General features: G+C 45.8%; 1 protein-coding gene across 1 annotated transcript in view; it reads left to right on the forward strand.

Moving 5' to 3' along the window:
- Positions 1-16,980, forward strand: part of HTR3B (5-hydroxytryptamine receptor 3B) — a 126,355-nt gene that overhangs the window by 14,901 nt on the left and 94,474 nt on the right. The window contains exon 2 of the mRNA XM_085646778.1: positions 3,224-3,384. Within this exon, the coding sequence (XP_085502904.1) occupies positions 3,224-3,384 (161 nt within the window). The remainder of the gene's footprint in view (positions 1-3,223; positions 3,385-16,980) is intronic.

The raw sequence follows: 16,980 nt of genomic DNA on the forward strand, positions 1-16,980 counted from the left end.
CCCATGATCAGTGTGCTACAAGAGCACATCACAATCGTATATTATTTATTTACATCACAGAATAGACAAGTTGTTTTGATTAACTAATAAAACAAAATTCTGTACAAATATGTGGCCTAAGAACTGAATATTTTATATCTAGAGTTATCTACGCGCGTTTCGGCGAATTGCCTTCATCAGGAAGCCACAAGATAGATGAATCTGAGCTTTGTCTTTCTATTCCTTGAATTCTCCTTTAGCTAACTGCACTCCGTCCGGAAATTTAGAATATATCTGGAGCGCTTGAAGTACATTTTTTGACATTCTACCTATCCGGATAAATTCCGCATCGCTGGAGTTAACAGGACTCCTTGTTTTGTCAAATATATAGGGGTGCTGAAATAGCAACCTCTTGAAGATGGCAACCACATTAAGGCACTGAACGGAGGGTGGGAGATGTATAGGAAAGAGACCCCTATAACGAGTTAGGCGGAGGCAATGGGGAGATGTCCAGAGGCTGGAATTACCATTAATGGCCAGTATCTGCGCATGGATTTCCGCCTCTTACGAGTTACACCCCTCAATTACAGTGTGGAATTCTGAATGGTATTTTCTATTCAGAAGGGTTTAATGCTCCGGTTTACCACCTGCTCCTTGAAAGTGGTTAGATGGAGCAGTGGCGGGCTTGCGGGGCAGGGGTGGAGAGCGTGGCACTGGAATGGTAGGGGAGGAAATTAACAGAATAGTGTTTGCTGGGAGAACATTGCCTGCTGCCCTCTTACCTAAAAAAAATGTGTCTGGGACTTGATGACGAGGCTAGGCTGCTGTTTCAGCCAAAGCCTCATACAACTTTACCGGCTGGCATTATTAACTTAAATTTGGTCCTTTGGTGCTGCACCCAGGATAACCAGGTGCAGGAACATCAGTGCTTAATTTGAGGTTGTGGTTTCTGGTGCTTAGCACCGGCACTTAATCATCAACACCAGCGCTTTTCATGAGCACCAGTTAAGAACACATTAATTTATTGTAAGCATGGGGGTATTATGTGATTTGCCAGAATCACAGGATGCTGAGCTGATGCCAAGACTTGCACCAAGTTCCCCAGCCTCGAAGTTGACAGCTCTGGCCATTACACCACATCCTCTCCTCTCTTTCATGGTTAGCAGTTGGTTCTCTTTTAGGCGATGCTAACAGCAGAAATGGGCTGGTGCAAGCTGCCTCCTGACGAGAGCCCCGGCACTTATTTTATTTTTACAAACTAACCACTGAGGAACACCCGTCCACTCATGATCAGGCAGAGCAGATTTCCACTTTACCTGACTAGTGATCAAGACCTTGAGGTGATCTAGGCATGTGAGGGGATTTAGACCAGGGCACTGAGGTAGTGAAGGAGATGGTTGGAGAGAAGGCCATGGAGTTTGGATGAGGGGGAGAAACTGATAATAGAGAGGGAAGAGCATGCACAAGAGAGAGAGAAAGAGGTTCACAAGAGAAAGAAAAGAAGTGCTGGGAAAGACAGAAGATGTGTGGTGAGGGAGAGAAAGGGTGCTAGACACAATAAGGGGATAACAAGGAAGAGAGGAGGAAGAAAGTGAAGGTACGAGATGACGAGGAAGTGAAGGGGAGGAGTAGTGTGAGGATGAGAAAAAGGAGGGGGTGTAGATTGGGAAATCCAGGGGTTGTAGGGGTAGTAAGAGTGGAGAGCAGATAGAGAAAGATATAGAAAGAGAGGGAGAGAAGGAGTGAGGGGGCAGCACACGTCAGAGAAGTGACTGGGCAGATAGAGACAGAAGTAAAGACAGGGAAAGAGAAAGAGAGAAATAGGGAAGATGAAGAGGTGTGCCTGGAAAGGTAGACGAAGACAGAGATTGGTATTGCCGGCCAGGGCGAGGCTATCTTTCACAGAAGGACCGTGCACCTGCAAACCCATTGTGTCTTACATATAGCCGATTCTTCCCCAGCTCTCCTTGCTTTCCAGGAGAAATAGGCTGTTGGAAAACATCTGAATTTTCTCTTGCCAGTCCCCTTTTGCCTCCCAAGAAGCTTTTATCTCAGCAGTCATGATAAAGAGCTAACCCCAAAACGTATCTGAGCTATTTTTAGAGAAAGAAAGTTAAAAAATATTATTAGAAGAAAAATTATTAGGAGACATGCCTACACACCATACACCAGTGCCCTTCAGGTGGCACAAATATATATATTACCTGTGCAATAAGGAAACAGTTGCCTTGGCATTATGGACCATATGTACGAATATCTATTCCCATAGATGCAGAATGTGTAAAACCCATAACATCTGGCACCATGTTCCTAATGTATTTCCCTCAATCTTGGGTCATTTCTACTGCATGATACTGGCTCGGCTTTCCTGTTGATGTTGCGTTCAACTTCTACAAATGCCAGAACAGCAACCTTCTTGTTAAAGTTTTGGTTTTAGTGCAACTAGTTTTAAAAATAATACACTATGGCAATTCGCTGATATGTCAATAAAATTACTTACATGGCTCAGCACGCTCAACGAGTCTGATTCACAATGTTGAACTTGGGCGTCAAAATGATTTGGCTTACAAGAGGAAAATTACATTTAAAATTCTCAAAATATGAATTTGCTTTTATTAATGGATTTTTGCATGTGTAAAGAGGACAACATTTTTGTGTAATATTACTCACGAGGATATCTTCTCCCAAGGGTGATGATGCCCTCGAAAAATAGTGCACTCTCAGACACTTATGAGTTTGTTGACAAATATAAACATCCCTGCAAACAATGTAAATCCAATATATGGTCAGAAATGTACTCCATTTGGGAGCAAGAGTACTGTTTCCTGTGTGGGAGCAGAAAGGCTAAAGCGAAAAAATTATGAGTGCAGAGAAGAGTTTGTCCATGGGAAAAAATATTTTTCAGTGAAGAAAAAATAAATAAAAGAGATAAATGCAGTAATACAAATTTCTTTTTGCAAGTGACATTTTACACTATATACAATTACACACGTGGAACTACGTTTACATTAATTTAGTTGGAAATTCGCATGCATGTAATTGGAAATTCACAGAACCTTAACCGAGTACTTTTGAAAAGTGTGTGAATTCAAAAATTCACAAATGTGAACCACAGTGAGGGAGAAGCCTTGTGGGGAAATCGATTTTTTTTTTATAAGACGTATACACCCGGGATATTTGTAAATGGGGCCAGATATGTTCTGTTGGATGATGTGCTGTTACATGGAAACATTCCTCTTCTCAGGAAGCTTGGTGGCGGACGCCGCACCTCCCGGGAACTCCACCTTGCATCAGCTGGCCGAGCACCTGCTGTGGAACTACAATCGGGGAGTGAGGCCTGTCAGGGACTGGACGATCGCCACGACTGTCTCCATCGATCTCATTGTTTGCGCGGTGCTTGACGTGGTAAGTGGAGGACTCACCAATGTAAGCATCTCAAGACCATAGGACTGATCCTAGAACCGGTATGCAACATCATATCCTAGATTTACGATGACGATCAGCATATGTTTGCACATATTTTTAAATGACTTATAGGTTACACATTTCTAAAAGCACAGTAGGAGAAGAAAACATGAATCCTATTCCTAAATACGTACTCATGTGGATGTTCTACGTAGCGGAAAATCAAATTCGGAAAATACACAAGTGAACACATGACTGAAATAGTATCTCACTCTCTCTCTCTACCTACCTAGATAGCTAGATCTCTCTCTCTCTCTCTCTCTCTCTCTCTCTCTCTCTCTACCTACCTAGATAGCTAGATATCTATCTCTCTCTCTCTCTCTCTCTCTCTCTCTCTACCTACCTAGATAGCTAGATATCTATCTCTCTCTCTCTCTCTCTCTCTCTCTCTTTCTATCTATCTATCTATCTATCTATCTATCTATCTATCTATCTATCTATCTATCTATCTATCTATCTATCTATCTATCTATCTATCTATCTATCTATCTATCTATCTATCTATCTATCTATCTATCTATCTATCTATCTATCTATCTATCTATCTATCTATCTATCTATCTATCTCTATCTATCTATCTATGTCTAGATAAATATGCATTTAAGTGTTTGTCATTGAGATGCTTACACAAGGATATTCAATAGTGAGGAAAGAGATGTTTCAGTTACCTATCCTATTCATAAGCCAAATAAGTGTGTAAATGTAAGTTATTTGTAGACAGAAACAAACACAGAGAAATAACCAAATCTATCCATCACTTCCTTATAGCTGCAGTTGCATAGACTATGGCACAATTATGGTGCTTTCTACAAATCTAATGTATTCTGCTTGGGTACAATCAAACATTGGACCGCAAAGTGCAGAACGGACCACAATCGACTCTAAAGATGTGTGAAAAAGGCCGCTTTATTGAAGACAGGTGCACCGTATCAAAACATAACCTTGGCCTTTGCCTCAGAAAACTACACCTCGCTATACATGCTTCATCTACGTATCCTCCTACCCCACCCCTAATGTTTCCCCAACCTTCTCCTTTCTTTGCAACTATTTAACAAACCCCAGCTCAGTCAATAAATGTTGACATTTTAAACCTTCTAACCTCTTCTCTACCTGTCTAAAGATCTCTCTAACTAAGGGGCATATTAGCAAGAGCTGGAGATATAATTATCTCCGCTTTAGCGTCCGTTTTCGGGCAATAAGCGGCAATAATTATATCGCAATATCATCAAGGACACGCTGGCGCGTGTTTCCTTGATTTTTTCTCAGCCTCGCCTCGCATCGCTAATGAGATGCAAAGAAGGCATGGCTTTGAAAACAACACATGTTAATATCGTGAAGGCAGCTTCGCGATATTAACAAGGAGGTGCAGCAATAAAAAAAATCGCGCTACCTCAGCCTTAACTCAGGAATTTAACGTCTGCTAAATTCCTGACTAAGGCATGCTTTTAATGGTAGATGGATTATGCTGATAGGACCACAGGGTCGTATCAGCAATGTTATTGCTGTTTTCAATGGAACATCACTGGAAAACCAGCGATGTTCCATTGAAAACACCACTATCGCTAAAATATTATCGCCATTGCGCTATGCGTTGTAAATATAGCGTTATCATGGCGATAATATTCAGCAATAGCCGGCGATAGTATTTCTATCGCTATGTATGGCCAGCGATAATTATCGCTGGCCGTTGACAATATGCCCCTAAGTATCTCCTATCCTAACCTTATTACCTCTTCCCGGAGTAACTTGTCCGCACCCATAAAATGAACCAGTAAAACTGCCTATAATTAGCTACCAGATGCCACTTAGAAATAGTCCCTATGACTTTTGGGACCCCCCCCCCCCACCACCTAGGCCACTCTTGGATATCTACGGATGTCCAGGGCTTTGTCTAAAACTTCCTTCATTTGTATCAGGTACAGCTCCATACCGTAGCGAGATAAATGTACCCTGTCCCCCCTGAAAAAGTACACAGCCGCATACCTAAGCTCTGGATGCTCCACCCTAACCAAACCTGACTCACTGCAAAAAACCCTAATTTCCCTGTTTATCTTCCTCCTTGCCTTATTGATAGCAGCGGGTCTCTCGACTCCCCTCCAATGTATTTTGGGAATGAATTCGGTCCAGACAACAAAGCATCCTGACCACTGCTGTCTAATCTCTCTCAAGTCCCTTTTCATTATCTTCAGTAAAGGCAAACCCTTGCACACCACTAAATAATTTTCCCCAGGTGGATTAATAGCACATCTGGGCAAACATGACAATGCATCAAATTATTTAAACTGGGAAAAAGCTCGTGCCAATGCATATACCCTTTCCCCTGCCAACTTATTTTAAACAATGCAGGATGCTCGTGTCTTTCCTCCCATTTGACAAATTAATGCCCGACTATCCAAATTGATAGCGACTCTGGCCCTGCTACTGCACCTGAAAAGATACATGAGTGAGAGAAGGAATTACATACCCACTTCCCCTTGACCCCTGTCTCCCCACTTTAACATAACGTTTATAGCTGTCTGAAGTCGAATGTCCAAAACGCTTTATCTTCTCCGGGCCCCAACCCATTGTAGCTGCATCCGAAGCTACCCCTATCCGGAAAGAATGGGTTCCAAATGCTTCTGGTACCTCCCCCCAATAGTTTTAGCAAGCTCCGCATGACCCACAGCAGCTGTGCCACCGTCACCTCCCGCCTGACGTTCTGTGAAAAACTCCACCTGTCTTCCCGACTCCCCTTTGGTCCGTCTTTGAGTGCTTGAGGAAGACTGTGACCACTTCGCTACCTTTTACACACCCCTGTACCTCACCCCACAGTCCTGTAACCCCTTTCCTCCCCAACAACTCTGATACTCTGAACGCTCTGAAATACAACCAAGACATTAGAGCAGCAAATAAAACTGTTTCCTGCAAACTTAAGCACATTCTGGGGAGCACCTGTATCAACCTGCCCAACATATCCTTTGTCACCGGCAACATGGCCCACTGCCCCTTTTCCGCTTCCCTGGCCCAACCCTCTAGCATACGCTTTCCTCGCTCTCCTGCTGATGGAGCATATCCCAAACGCAACTTGACCATTAATGCTATCCTTGCTAGCTTGGCAGCTGTAGTGACATTTGACAAACCCCTCTCAATCAGGGACATAATGAACTGTATGACATCCTCCTCTCTGGCCCACATCCCAGTCCTCCTCCTCGCTCCTCCCTGTAGAAATTCCTGCCATGCCTGTCTGCACGCCCGTCTCGTAGAAACTGCTAACGACCCTATCACCAGCTGCAGCATCCTATGTCTCCTATGAATCACATCACCACAGGCACCGGTGTCCAGTGAAAATGTGCTTACATGGCCAGCCCATGGAACCTCTACCACTGTAAATGAGACAGGGCATCCGCAATGTCATTGTCCACACCTGGGACGTGTTTCGCCCTAGGTTGTATGTTATACATTAGACAACTTAGAATAAATACTCTCATCAGCTTGTGGACCTGCTTGTCTCTTGCAAACTGCCTATTGAGGACCTGCACCACTGCCATGTTGTCAACCCTGAAAATGACCTTCCTCTGCGCTAGTCTCTGCCCCCACACCGTGACCGCTACAACTAAGGAAAACAACTCCAAAAAGGCAATACTCCTGTCCCCGCCCATCGACTGTTGTGGCTATTATTTGTTGTGCACCACTTGCCCTGCCAGTACAGTCCGAAACCACATGCTCCTGCAGCATCTGAAAATATCTGCACATCCAATTCCCAATCGTCTGGTGCAGACATGGGGATCCCATTCAATTCCTCTAAGAACCTACACCATGTGCGTAAATCCTCCATTGTCCTTGCGGACAGGCACATGTGATGGTACGACAGCTTGAGTCCCGCTAATGACCTGCTCCCACTCCTGCAAAATGTCCTTCCTGACCTAACCATCCAGCATGCGAAGTTCAAGTGCCCTAGCAGCACCTGTACCATCCTCAATGTCACTTTCTCCTTGCCCAACATTGCACCGATCAACAGTCTTATGTTCAGCTTTTTGTCCTCCGGTAACCTCGCTTCCATGGCCACTGAATCCAATTTGATTCCTAGAAATGACAACACCATGCTCGGACCTGGTGTCTTCCCTAGCAACAGGGGCACACCCAGTGCCCCCATAAGCTCTTGGAAACTTGCCAGCTGTTGCAGACAGTCCATCAAACCAGGCCGTCCCACCAGGAAGAAGTCATCAAGATAGTGTGTCACCGTCTCTTTCCCATTTTCCAAGAAAAAACCCATTGCAAGAAGGAACTAAACTTCTCAAACAAGACACGTGATATGGAACATCCCATAGGTAACGCCTTATCCACAAAGATGTTCCCATCCACTTGGATGCCCAGCAGTTGGAAATCCTCCAGGTGTACCGGCAGCAGCCAGAAGGTGGCCTTAATGTCGCACTTTGCCAACTCAACGCCCCTGCCAACCCATTCCACTAAGGCCCTGGCTACGTCCACTGACGAGTATGAAACTGATGTTAGGTCCTCCGATATGAAATCGTTCACTGACCCTCCCTGCGGTAATTACAAATGCTGAATTAACCAATACTGGCCTGGTTCTTTCTTTGGCACCACACCCACCGGAGAAATAATCAAACCCATTATTGGGCTAACTGCGGCTGGGCCCTCCATGCGCCCTTCCACCTCTTTTTGCAATTTTCCCCAAACAACTGATTTATGAGCCACCACTGACCTCAGATTCTCTGCCCATCTTGACAGCTTCGGGCCCTCATACCCCAATTTAAAACCTTCCCTGAAACCCGTACTCAATAGTCGAGCATGTTGTTCTCGCGGGTAATGCGTCAGCCAGGCCTCTAAACAGTCAAGCTAAATGGGTGATTGGGCCTTTGCCCATGTAACCCTGTGCCCCTCGTCCTTCCCTGCCTCCCATCCCCTGTTGTCCCTGCTGTCTACTATTCACATTCTGGTGTTGGAAACCTTGCCCCCTGGCTGTTTCTGCCCTGCATATCCTGCCCCGAAGCACTGCACCAATGGGTGCCTTCCTGTGCATTTCGAGCATTCATGCCGAAATCTGCAATATTCCAGTGTGCATGTTCCTTTATTGTAATCCCAGCAAGCCCCCGGTCCTGCCCCTGTGGCCTTCGGTGTGTATCCCACCTCCCACCCCCACTGGTGGGGCGATTTTGAAAGAGACGGTAAACCAAAGGTAACCCATTGGCTGTGTATGTTGTCTTCCCAAATTTGACCGCCCCCATTGTCTGCTGATACAGATCAGTGTCAATCTCCCCCCAGTTTGTCTCAGGGTCCTGTGCTAGTCTTGACAACTCTAGCTCCTCCTCCTTAGATCCTTCTTTGGACCGCAATTCCCTCTGCAGGAGCTTCAACCTGTCCACATACTCTCCCTTCCAAATTTTCTCTTTCGTGGCTAACATGAGGTGTGCCCCATATACCTCATTTTAGGCAATTTGACCTCCTTACTTTCTTTGGCCTCCGTCACTTGACTTTTCCCACGTAAATCTTTTCTCCCCCTGTAGCCGCTGTCGCTGCTAACTCTGTCAGCGCCTTACTGCATAATTTCCACACCTCTCTACCCCTCTCTGCCTCCCCTTCTGCCCTTCTGTCCCAACCCAAGTGTCCCGTACATATCGCCCATTGCGTAATTTGATCTTATCGACCCCTTCCTCCCCCCTTGCATCAGTACCCGTGGACACCTACCACATTGGGCTGCCTACCCGACCGTACCCACCTCCTTCCTTACCTGGCATCAAGGTCGGTGTCCTCACTGGATCCAACTGCCTATCCAGTCGTGTGGAGGGTTGAGTCGCCTGTAGCTTGACCAGGCGAACCGCTTCTTGTTCTGTGTCCTGCAACATACTAGGCACCTGATTACTTGTTCCCACCCTTCTTCGTCTACTATTTCCCCCTCCTCTAGACTATCTTCCTTGTAATCCAGTGGTATGTCCTTCCACCCCCCATCTTGTTCCATTTGGTCCCCCTGTGCCTTGTACCTTGAATTCCTGCAATGTGTGCCCTACAAATGGCAGGGGCTTCCGCTGCCCCCCACCTCCACTCTTCTTGCCTTTATTGACCATGTCACCGTCACCCTAGAGGCCTCCTTGGCCCAACTGGGCTGTCGCTCTGACATGACCATATCAGAACTCCACTCATCCCTGATTCCATAGTGCCTCCATGTGGTCCGGCTGGCTGCCCAAAACCCTGCCTTCTCTTCCTGTTGGTATCGCGGAGTCGCATGCGACTCACCCGAGGTTTGCGCCTCTCGCTCCCGTTAATCCTGTAATGAAATAGCAAGGTCCGGCAAGCTGTGGTTAGTATCCCTAACTGTCCCTGCCTGCCCCTGATCTGGGCACCACTGCCAATACCCCCCTAGTCCCAAACCGCCCGCAGGCATCTGTCTGACCCCCATCCTCTCCCCTCTCCCCCTCTAACTGGCTGTTACCGCCTCTACCCAGTCCTGCAGAGTGCCCCCCGGATGCTAGCCCCATCCCCCGGTCGGACCACCCTCACTCATATACCCTGGCTGGCGGCTCTCTCCTGCCCCTCCCCCAGACCCCTCCTCCCCGTCGCTCCACTCCAGCAGAGGCGCTAACTGTCTCTCCGCCAGGCTCCTCCCCTTTTTCTTACCCTCTACCGCCCTTTATCCCTCCTTCCCCCCCAGGCTCCCTCTCATCCACCCCCACGCCACTGACCACTTATCTCTCGGCCCCCACAGAGCCCTGTCCAACCACTCCCCTACATCAAGTGCTGCCGCCGCTTCCTCACTCAACTCCTGTTTCCCCCAACCCCCTTCTCCTCATAAACAAACTCCTGGGAGCCCACACCCCTTTTACGCGGGGTCCCCCCTGCCTCCCCAATTTCCTTCTCTTCCCAGGGGCCCCTGCGCCCTCCCCTGCCTCCTGTCCGCCCCTTCCTACATTGCTGGGAGGCCAGCTGGAATGCCCCTCTTCTGCACCACACTGGACTTATCCTTCATCACATGCCCCTCTTGCCCAGCTGCCCCCTCCTCCCTTCTCATACAGTGGAGTGTTCCCCCCTTTTTGGTGATATGCACAGCACTCACGGCTGTGGGGACCCTCATGGTATGTGGCCCCCAACCGCCCGCCCCTCCCTTCCCTTCCGCATCTCTAATGCGGGCCTCCTGGCATTCTGTCCAGGAGCCGCACTTGTTTTGCCACCCCTGCCACTTACCTTCTTGGGCTTGTCTTGCGACCCGAGCTGCATTGCCTCCTGTACTCGTCGTTGGACATCGCCACCCCGCAGGTAAGCCCCTACGCTAACTACACTTAGCTGCCTCACTACACCCCATGCTGCCTCGACCCCCCACTCTACCACACTACTTCGCCTCAAAAGCCAAAAGGCCTGACCCTAAGCTATCGGCCGCGTGTCACCTTACAAAATGGTGCTTCGGTGACCGAAATGGCCACTTAAAAACCCTAAGCCCTTAGCCCAAATCCAGCCCAAAGGAGCCCAATTGGGCCCGGGCTGCACCACACAGCCCAAAAACCCCAGGGGTGCAAGTCTCCCTAATGGTCGGCCTCCCCCCCCACAAACCCACCTTTTCACGTGCACTCCTAGTTCTCACAGTGCATTCCAAATACATTTTCCACATGGTAGAAAATAATCTTCAGTTTCCTTAGCTTAGAAGAAACGTGCAAAAGAACATTTTTCTTTGATTTTTAATTTCAACCCTGCTTTCGAAGTATTACTTCTGCTCAGAGAGTGGAAACAACCCTGAGAAAAGCAAGTGAGTAATATGTGTACATCACTGGAATCATGCTATTACCACAGAATTATTTTACGAAAGTCAATGAATTTAACCAAGTTAAGACCAAGCAGATTAAATCCATAGTTTTATTTATTTTTATGCGTGCTTCTGAATATAAAAATACACTGGAAAATCCAAGGGAACGACTGCTCTTCCTTCAATGAATATAACACAGCTATTACACCTCGGTAACTATCAGAGGCTAAGAGAAGCAAAGAACATAAAACCTGCACAGAGGTGAGGATTGAATTACTTCGCAGAGTATTACTCTCAAGCTGTGGCTTTAAATGAGCTAGGAGTTCCATACTTACAGCACTACTTAGCCTGTACTTTCCATAGATTTCTTACTCAGTGTGTTGGAAAATAGTTATTCTGTTTCTAAAAATCATCTCCTGTTTCCTCCTCCTCTGCAAACCAGCCAGTATACACATTCTTCTTGCCATCATATATAAAGCTGCCATTGTTGAAGCCGCAGATGCATTCTGGGGCTGTTTTTATAGGTTGCACATAGGTACCACCTGTTCTGAGTTGGTGGTATATTGCATGTGCAAAATCGCATTTTAGCGACTATTCCCAATTTGCAACTAACTTGAACATAAAGGTAACTAACCACTAACACAGAATCGTTAAAAGTGACTCGCTATTATGAGTCACAAAAATATAGAATCTCATTGCAAATAAATCTATGCAGATCCCTTTCGTACATAACAAAATGGCATTTTTACACTTACTTACCAGTTTGCGACTGATTATCAATTTGCAAATGCTTTGAACTTATGGTCCACTCTCTATTTGTTGTGTGGTTGGTGTGATTATGCTCTAGTGGCTATGGCACCTGATCAGAATATTTCCTTATTTTGTGTAAATCTCTTTATCTCTTAATGCATCATATTAAAATAACATATAATGTAAATATGGAAATACTAACACAAGAGCAGGCTCTCTACCTTTAACTAGCCCAAAAACATTCTCCCTTCTGCCCTCTTCTCTTCCCACTCTTTTGTGTATGCAGTGCAGCAACGACTGGGTCTATACGTGCCCAGACACAGCCCCCCCCCCCCCCTCTCCCAAAGAGTTCTGCCTGTAGAACGCCATGTTTGAGATGCCACCAGCCGCGGTCGGTAGTAGGTGTAACTGCAGGGCGGTGACGTGAGGAGGGGGAGGGGCAGGGTGGGGGGTAGTAAACTATGGATTACGGAGGTTTACAGGTAAGTTAACATATAAATTAATAAAACGAATTTCGTTGAGTGCACTGCATCCCCAAATGCGATGCAGTGCACACAACGAAATTCGTTTTATTAATTTATATGTTAACTTACCTGTAAACCTCCGTAATCCATAGTTTACTACCCCCCACCCTGCCCCTCCCTCTCCCCACGTCACCGCCCTGCAGTTACACCTACTACCGACCACGGCTGGATGCCACCAGGGCCGGACTGGCCATAGCGGGCACCAGGCGTTTCCCCGGTGGACCGCCAGTGCGGGGAGCCGGGTTTGGGCCCCTAGGGGCCGTTTTTGTAAAAGGCAGTCGACAATTTCGGCCCCCTGTAGCAAAATCGGCCGGAACCGGCCATAGCACACAGCTCAGCAGCACCCCCCTTCCCCCACCGGGGGGCCCGACTGAGCAGGTTTCCAGGGCAGGTTTCAGTTCCCAGCCCTTCCCTGGAAGCCACACAAACATGTTCATGCCGAGTGCTCTGCTGCTCTTTCTCCCTAGATCTGCTTCTGTAACAAATATCTACACACCCAATGAAAACAATACCAACAACAATGACCTACCTGACAGAGGATTTGAAATACCACGTTGATCATGGATTATTTCATGAAAAGTTTACTGCAGTGAAAATGGTCTCTGTGAGGCGCTCTGCTGCCACCTGGAGTCAGATCTGCACTAGATCAAATATTAATATTCGAAACAGCAATGAAATACTAAAATGCAATGTGGACCATGCAGTAAAATATTATCTACATCACCTCATACCTGAAATCCATCTGCTAAAGTATCCTTTATCATGTGCTATGCTACTCCTGGTGTATAGCCTGCCCTACAGCAATTAGCTAAAAATAAAATTAACAATAACAACAACTAATAATATTAGTAATAATAAATAGCAAAAATGCTAATAATGATACTACTCCTACTACTAATTATAATAACAACTAGAACATGGCAAAGAACTCACAATAAGATACTATTTAACAATTATCCTAGATAAACGTTGCTTGAAGTTTGGGAAGCTGCTCGGATGGTAAAAATATACTCGCCTTTGAGTTTATTCCACGTGATTTGAAATACCGTTTAGAAATTAAAAACAACAGTCAAAACAGTGACGCTGCCGCCTATAGGAAAATATTTAGGTGAAACCAGGTCCTAGTCATTGAGCTGGGACCCGAGAAATTTTGGAAATAGGAAATTGTGTGCATGCTACTGGAGACCTAGAGGCCAGAACGGGTCAAATCAACCAGTGCAAGGCAATTGTGCACTTGTCGGGCTAATTTGCACCTTATTTCTGTTCTGAAAAATTCACAAAATTATTCCATTACATTAGGTTGTATAATTTTAAGCCTACTTGGGTAAAAATCCCATTGCAGGAGCACCGAAAGAACGCAAACAAACAGACCGTGCGTGAGTGGCTTGTATTTGCAACATGTTTTTTAAAAGCTTTTTTTTTTAAACTAAAAGAAACAACCACACATCAAAAAGACACATTTTACAATAAAATATAACACTAAATGCCAGATTTGTATTTTATGTACATCCTTATAATTTCCCTTCATTTTCTGACATTTCAAGAAATTACACCGAAAAAAGTACACATATTTTGCCCTTCCCTAGTACAAATTTAATTGCTGAATTGATCGCACTTCTGAAAATGTACAGATGATGCTGAATTCCCCAGCAGTCGTGGCATTTATCTGATCAGGGGCCATATCATAGAAAGTGCCCCCAGAGCGCAACAGGCATGTGCGCCCGCTTTGTGTGCCTGCTTTGTGCCCCCGTGGGTCACTTTGGTATTACAGTAGGGGCCGTAGACGCTTGTGCCGCCAATTCTGTACTATAGATCTCGCTGGTGCACATGTAGCGCCAGCACTATCATTAGAGGGCATTCCCTCATTTTCATGGGTGCGTGGCCCCATGCAAATTAGGAAATCCCTTTGCCTCGTTACCCGCGTTGTATTATGGAAGTGGGCACAGAGGCAAACATGACTTTAGGTACACTGAATGTGCGCCACAAAAAGGTGGCACACTTTCAGTGCACCACCTAAAGGCAGCCCTCTGGATGGGATGAAAGGGGTCCCATGGACCCTCCAGACATCCATTGGCAGGTGGGTGCAGTCACCCGCCTGCAAGGGGATCTCTCTTCCGTCTTTAAAGTGCAGGCGGGTTGCCACCAGCATAGTGAAACACAGAGTGGCTTTGAAGCAGCCGCTCTGATTTCACTTGAATCCCTTCCCCCATATCAGCACGAGTTCGCTGCTGCCCTGGGGGCAGCACATTCATGGTAATACAGTTCACTTTCCCTGTTTACGCATGGCCCATCTATTTAAAGGTGCGCTGTAATGCAAACAGGGAAAGTGCACTGTATATGTAATACAGCCCCGGTGTCTAATATCATGTAGAGGGAAATCGAGAAATCAAGTATCTGACAGCTACAAAACCCTGGATGCAAGTGAACCAAGGTCACACATTGTGACAGCCTGGGTACAAGCTTCATTAGGAGTAAATTGTAAAATGGCACCTAATGAATGCTTAAATAAAAAGCATGTAATTTCTGCCCTCCACAGAGACTGAACCACTTTACGCAAGTGCACTAATGTGCTCAGTAGACAGGTGTGAAATAAGTGGAAGTATTTGCCTCAACATTGAAATAGTAGGAGAGCCAACCAAGGTTTGAGTCTGGCTCAGGCCAAATGCCTGACTGTGGGCTACCCCTGCCTGTGGGACTAGCGACGTCATCAGCGATGGCTCCTCCTCTTTCTCGCTTTAATACAGCTTCAGAACAAATTGGGCTAAACGAGTAACCGTTGGCGAATAAGAAATCTGAAATGGTGCTTTTCTGCCGGAAGTAAAATTTGATTTTAAGCCATTGAGTCTGTGTGCAGATTTTTTGCTATGTGGGTAATTCACACAAAAAAGATTATGGAAAGTACACGTCCTGCAGAAATCGCAGTATAATCGTAAATTTCTGCCATGTATGTTGCCTCAAATAAGAGGTCGTACAATTCCGCTACACGCAGGCTTATGCCTCTGCATGGAGAAATATATACTTTTTAATGATTTGGGAATCGGGTAAATTATAGTATATTTATAAATACATTTGTACAACTTTAAGCGTAGGTTTAGAGTTTGCAACGGCTGAGGCACTGCTATAGGAGCAGTTTCTAGTCATTTGAGTAAGGATGACAGACATTGATTATTTCTTAAGCTTGCTCACTCTACTGCAATGGTCTTCAAACGTTTTTATACCACACTCCCATGTAAAACAAGCATTGGCATAGCCAATAGGTCTCGCCTTTGGGACCTTATAAGTGTTTAGCTATGCAACAGTTACATAACTAAATACTTATAAGGTCCCAAAAGCGAGACCTATTGGCTATGCAAAGCGGCCATGCGGCCGCGAAAGTGAAAGTGATCGGGATCACGATCAAACATCAAAGCGGCCGTGGGGCCGTGAAAGTGAAAGTAATCGCGGTAAAGCGCGGCGCGCGTGCCCGCGCACATGTACTGTAGCTCTAGGCTGGCCTGGTAGCACTTTTTGGAGCCCTCTCATTAAGTCTCGCCAGACCAGTGCATGCGCTTGGTCAGGCGAGACCTAAAAAGAAACCACTGGGCCTCCCACCCTCTCCCCTCGAATGACAAATATTTTCCTCACAATTATTGTCCAAGATGAGCAGCTCAGAACATACTTAACAAGTCAAAAATTACAACTATGTTCAGATACTCCTTTTAAAAATGCAATCACATGCATCATTGCCAGCTCTTTCTATTGGCAGCCACGTCTCCCTAAAAGAGTAAAAGAATCCACTGTGTGATCTTTGATCAGAGAAATTAGGGAAGGAAATTGAGAGAAATTTGGAGGACTACCTGGCACCCGCAGTTTGACACCTACTATCAGCCAGGACGCAATAAGACGTCACTGATGCCCCATTACAGCGTGGCTCTTTTCAATCAGAAGACAGCGCTCTTACCTGCATTCCGTTTGTCTCTGCTTCTCAGGGGGATAATACATTCTACTCTTGGTCAGAGCCTGGCACCCCACCTCAGATCAATGAAGGCCCCCAAGTGGGACCCGACCCACAGTTTGAAGACGTCCTAGTGCTTAGAGAAGGAGTGGATCCTGAATCTTGACTACAGAGCATTGAGAGACATAGCATAGTAGACAGAACATTGAGGGAAATAGCATAGTAGACACAACATTGAGGGACGCAATATCAAAAGGTAAGTACTCCACATAAATGTGCTGTGAAGAGACATATATCTTCAAGGTACTACTCGTATACACTTACCTTTCGATATTCTTCCCTTGATATTGTGTTCATGATATTTGAGTGCCACAATATTCTTGTACTCAATATTCAATCCATGGAGCTGCTGGTTATGTCCGTATTAGACCCAACCTAGTAGTTGTTGACTGGCACGTCTTCCAATTTTCTAAGCTATTTTTCTTTCTCAGCAACAATTCTTAACTCCTTTAGATAAAATCAAGACTTTATCATAATCCTGGTATTTCTTTGTTTGACCTAAATCTATTATTCCAGCATAACGTTTTATACCTCCTCA

This window comes from Triturus cristatus, chromosome 3_2, assembly GCF_964204655.1.
Source record: "Triturus cristatus chromosome 3_2, aTriCri1.1, whole genome shotgun sequence".
In the NCBI taxonomy this organism is placed as follows: Eukaryota; Metazoa; Chordata; class Amphibia; order Caudata; family Salamandridae; genus Triturus; species Triturus cristatus.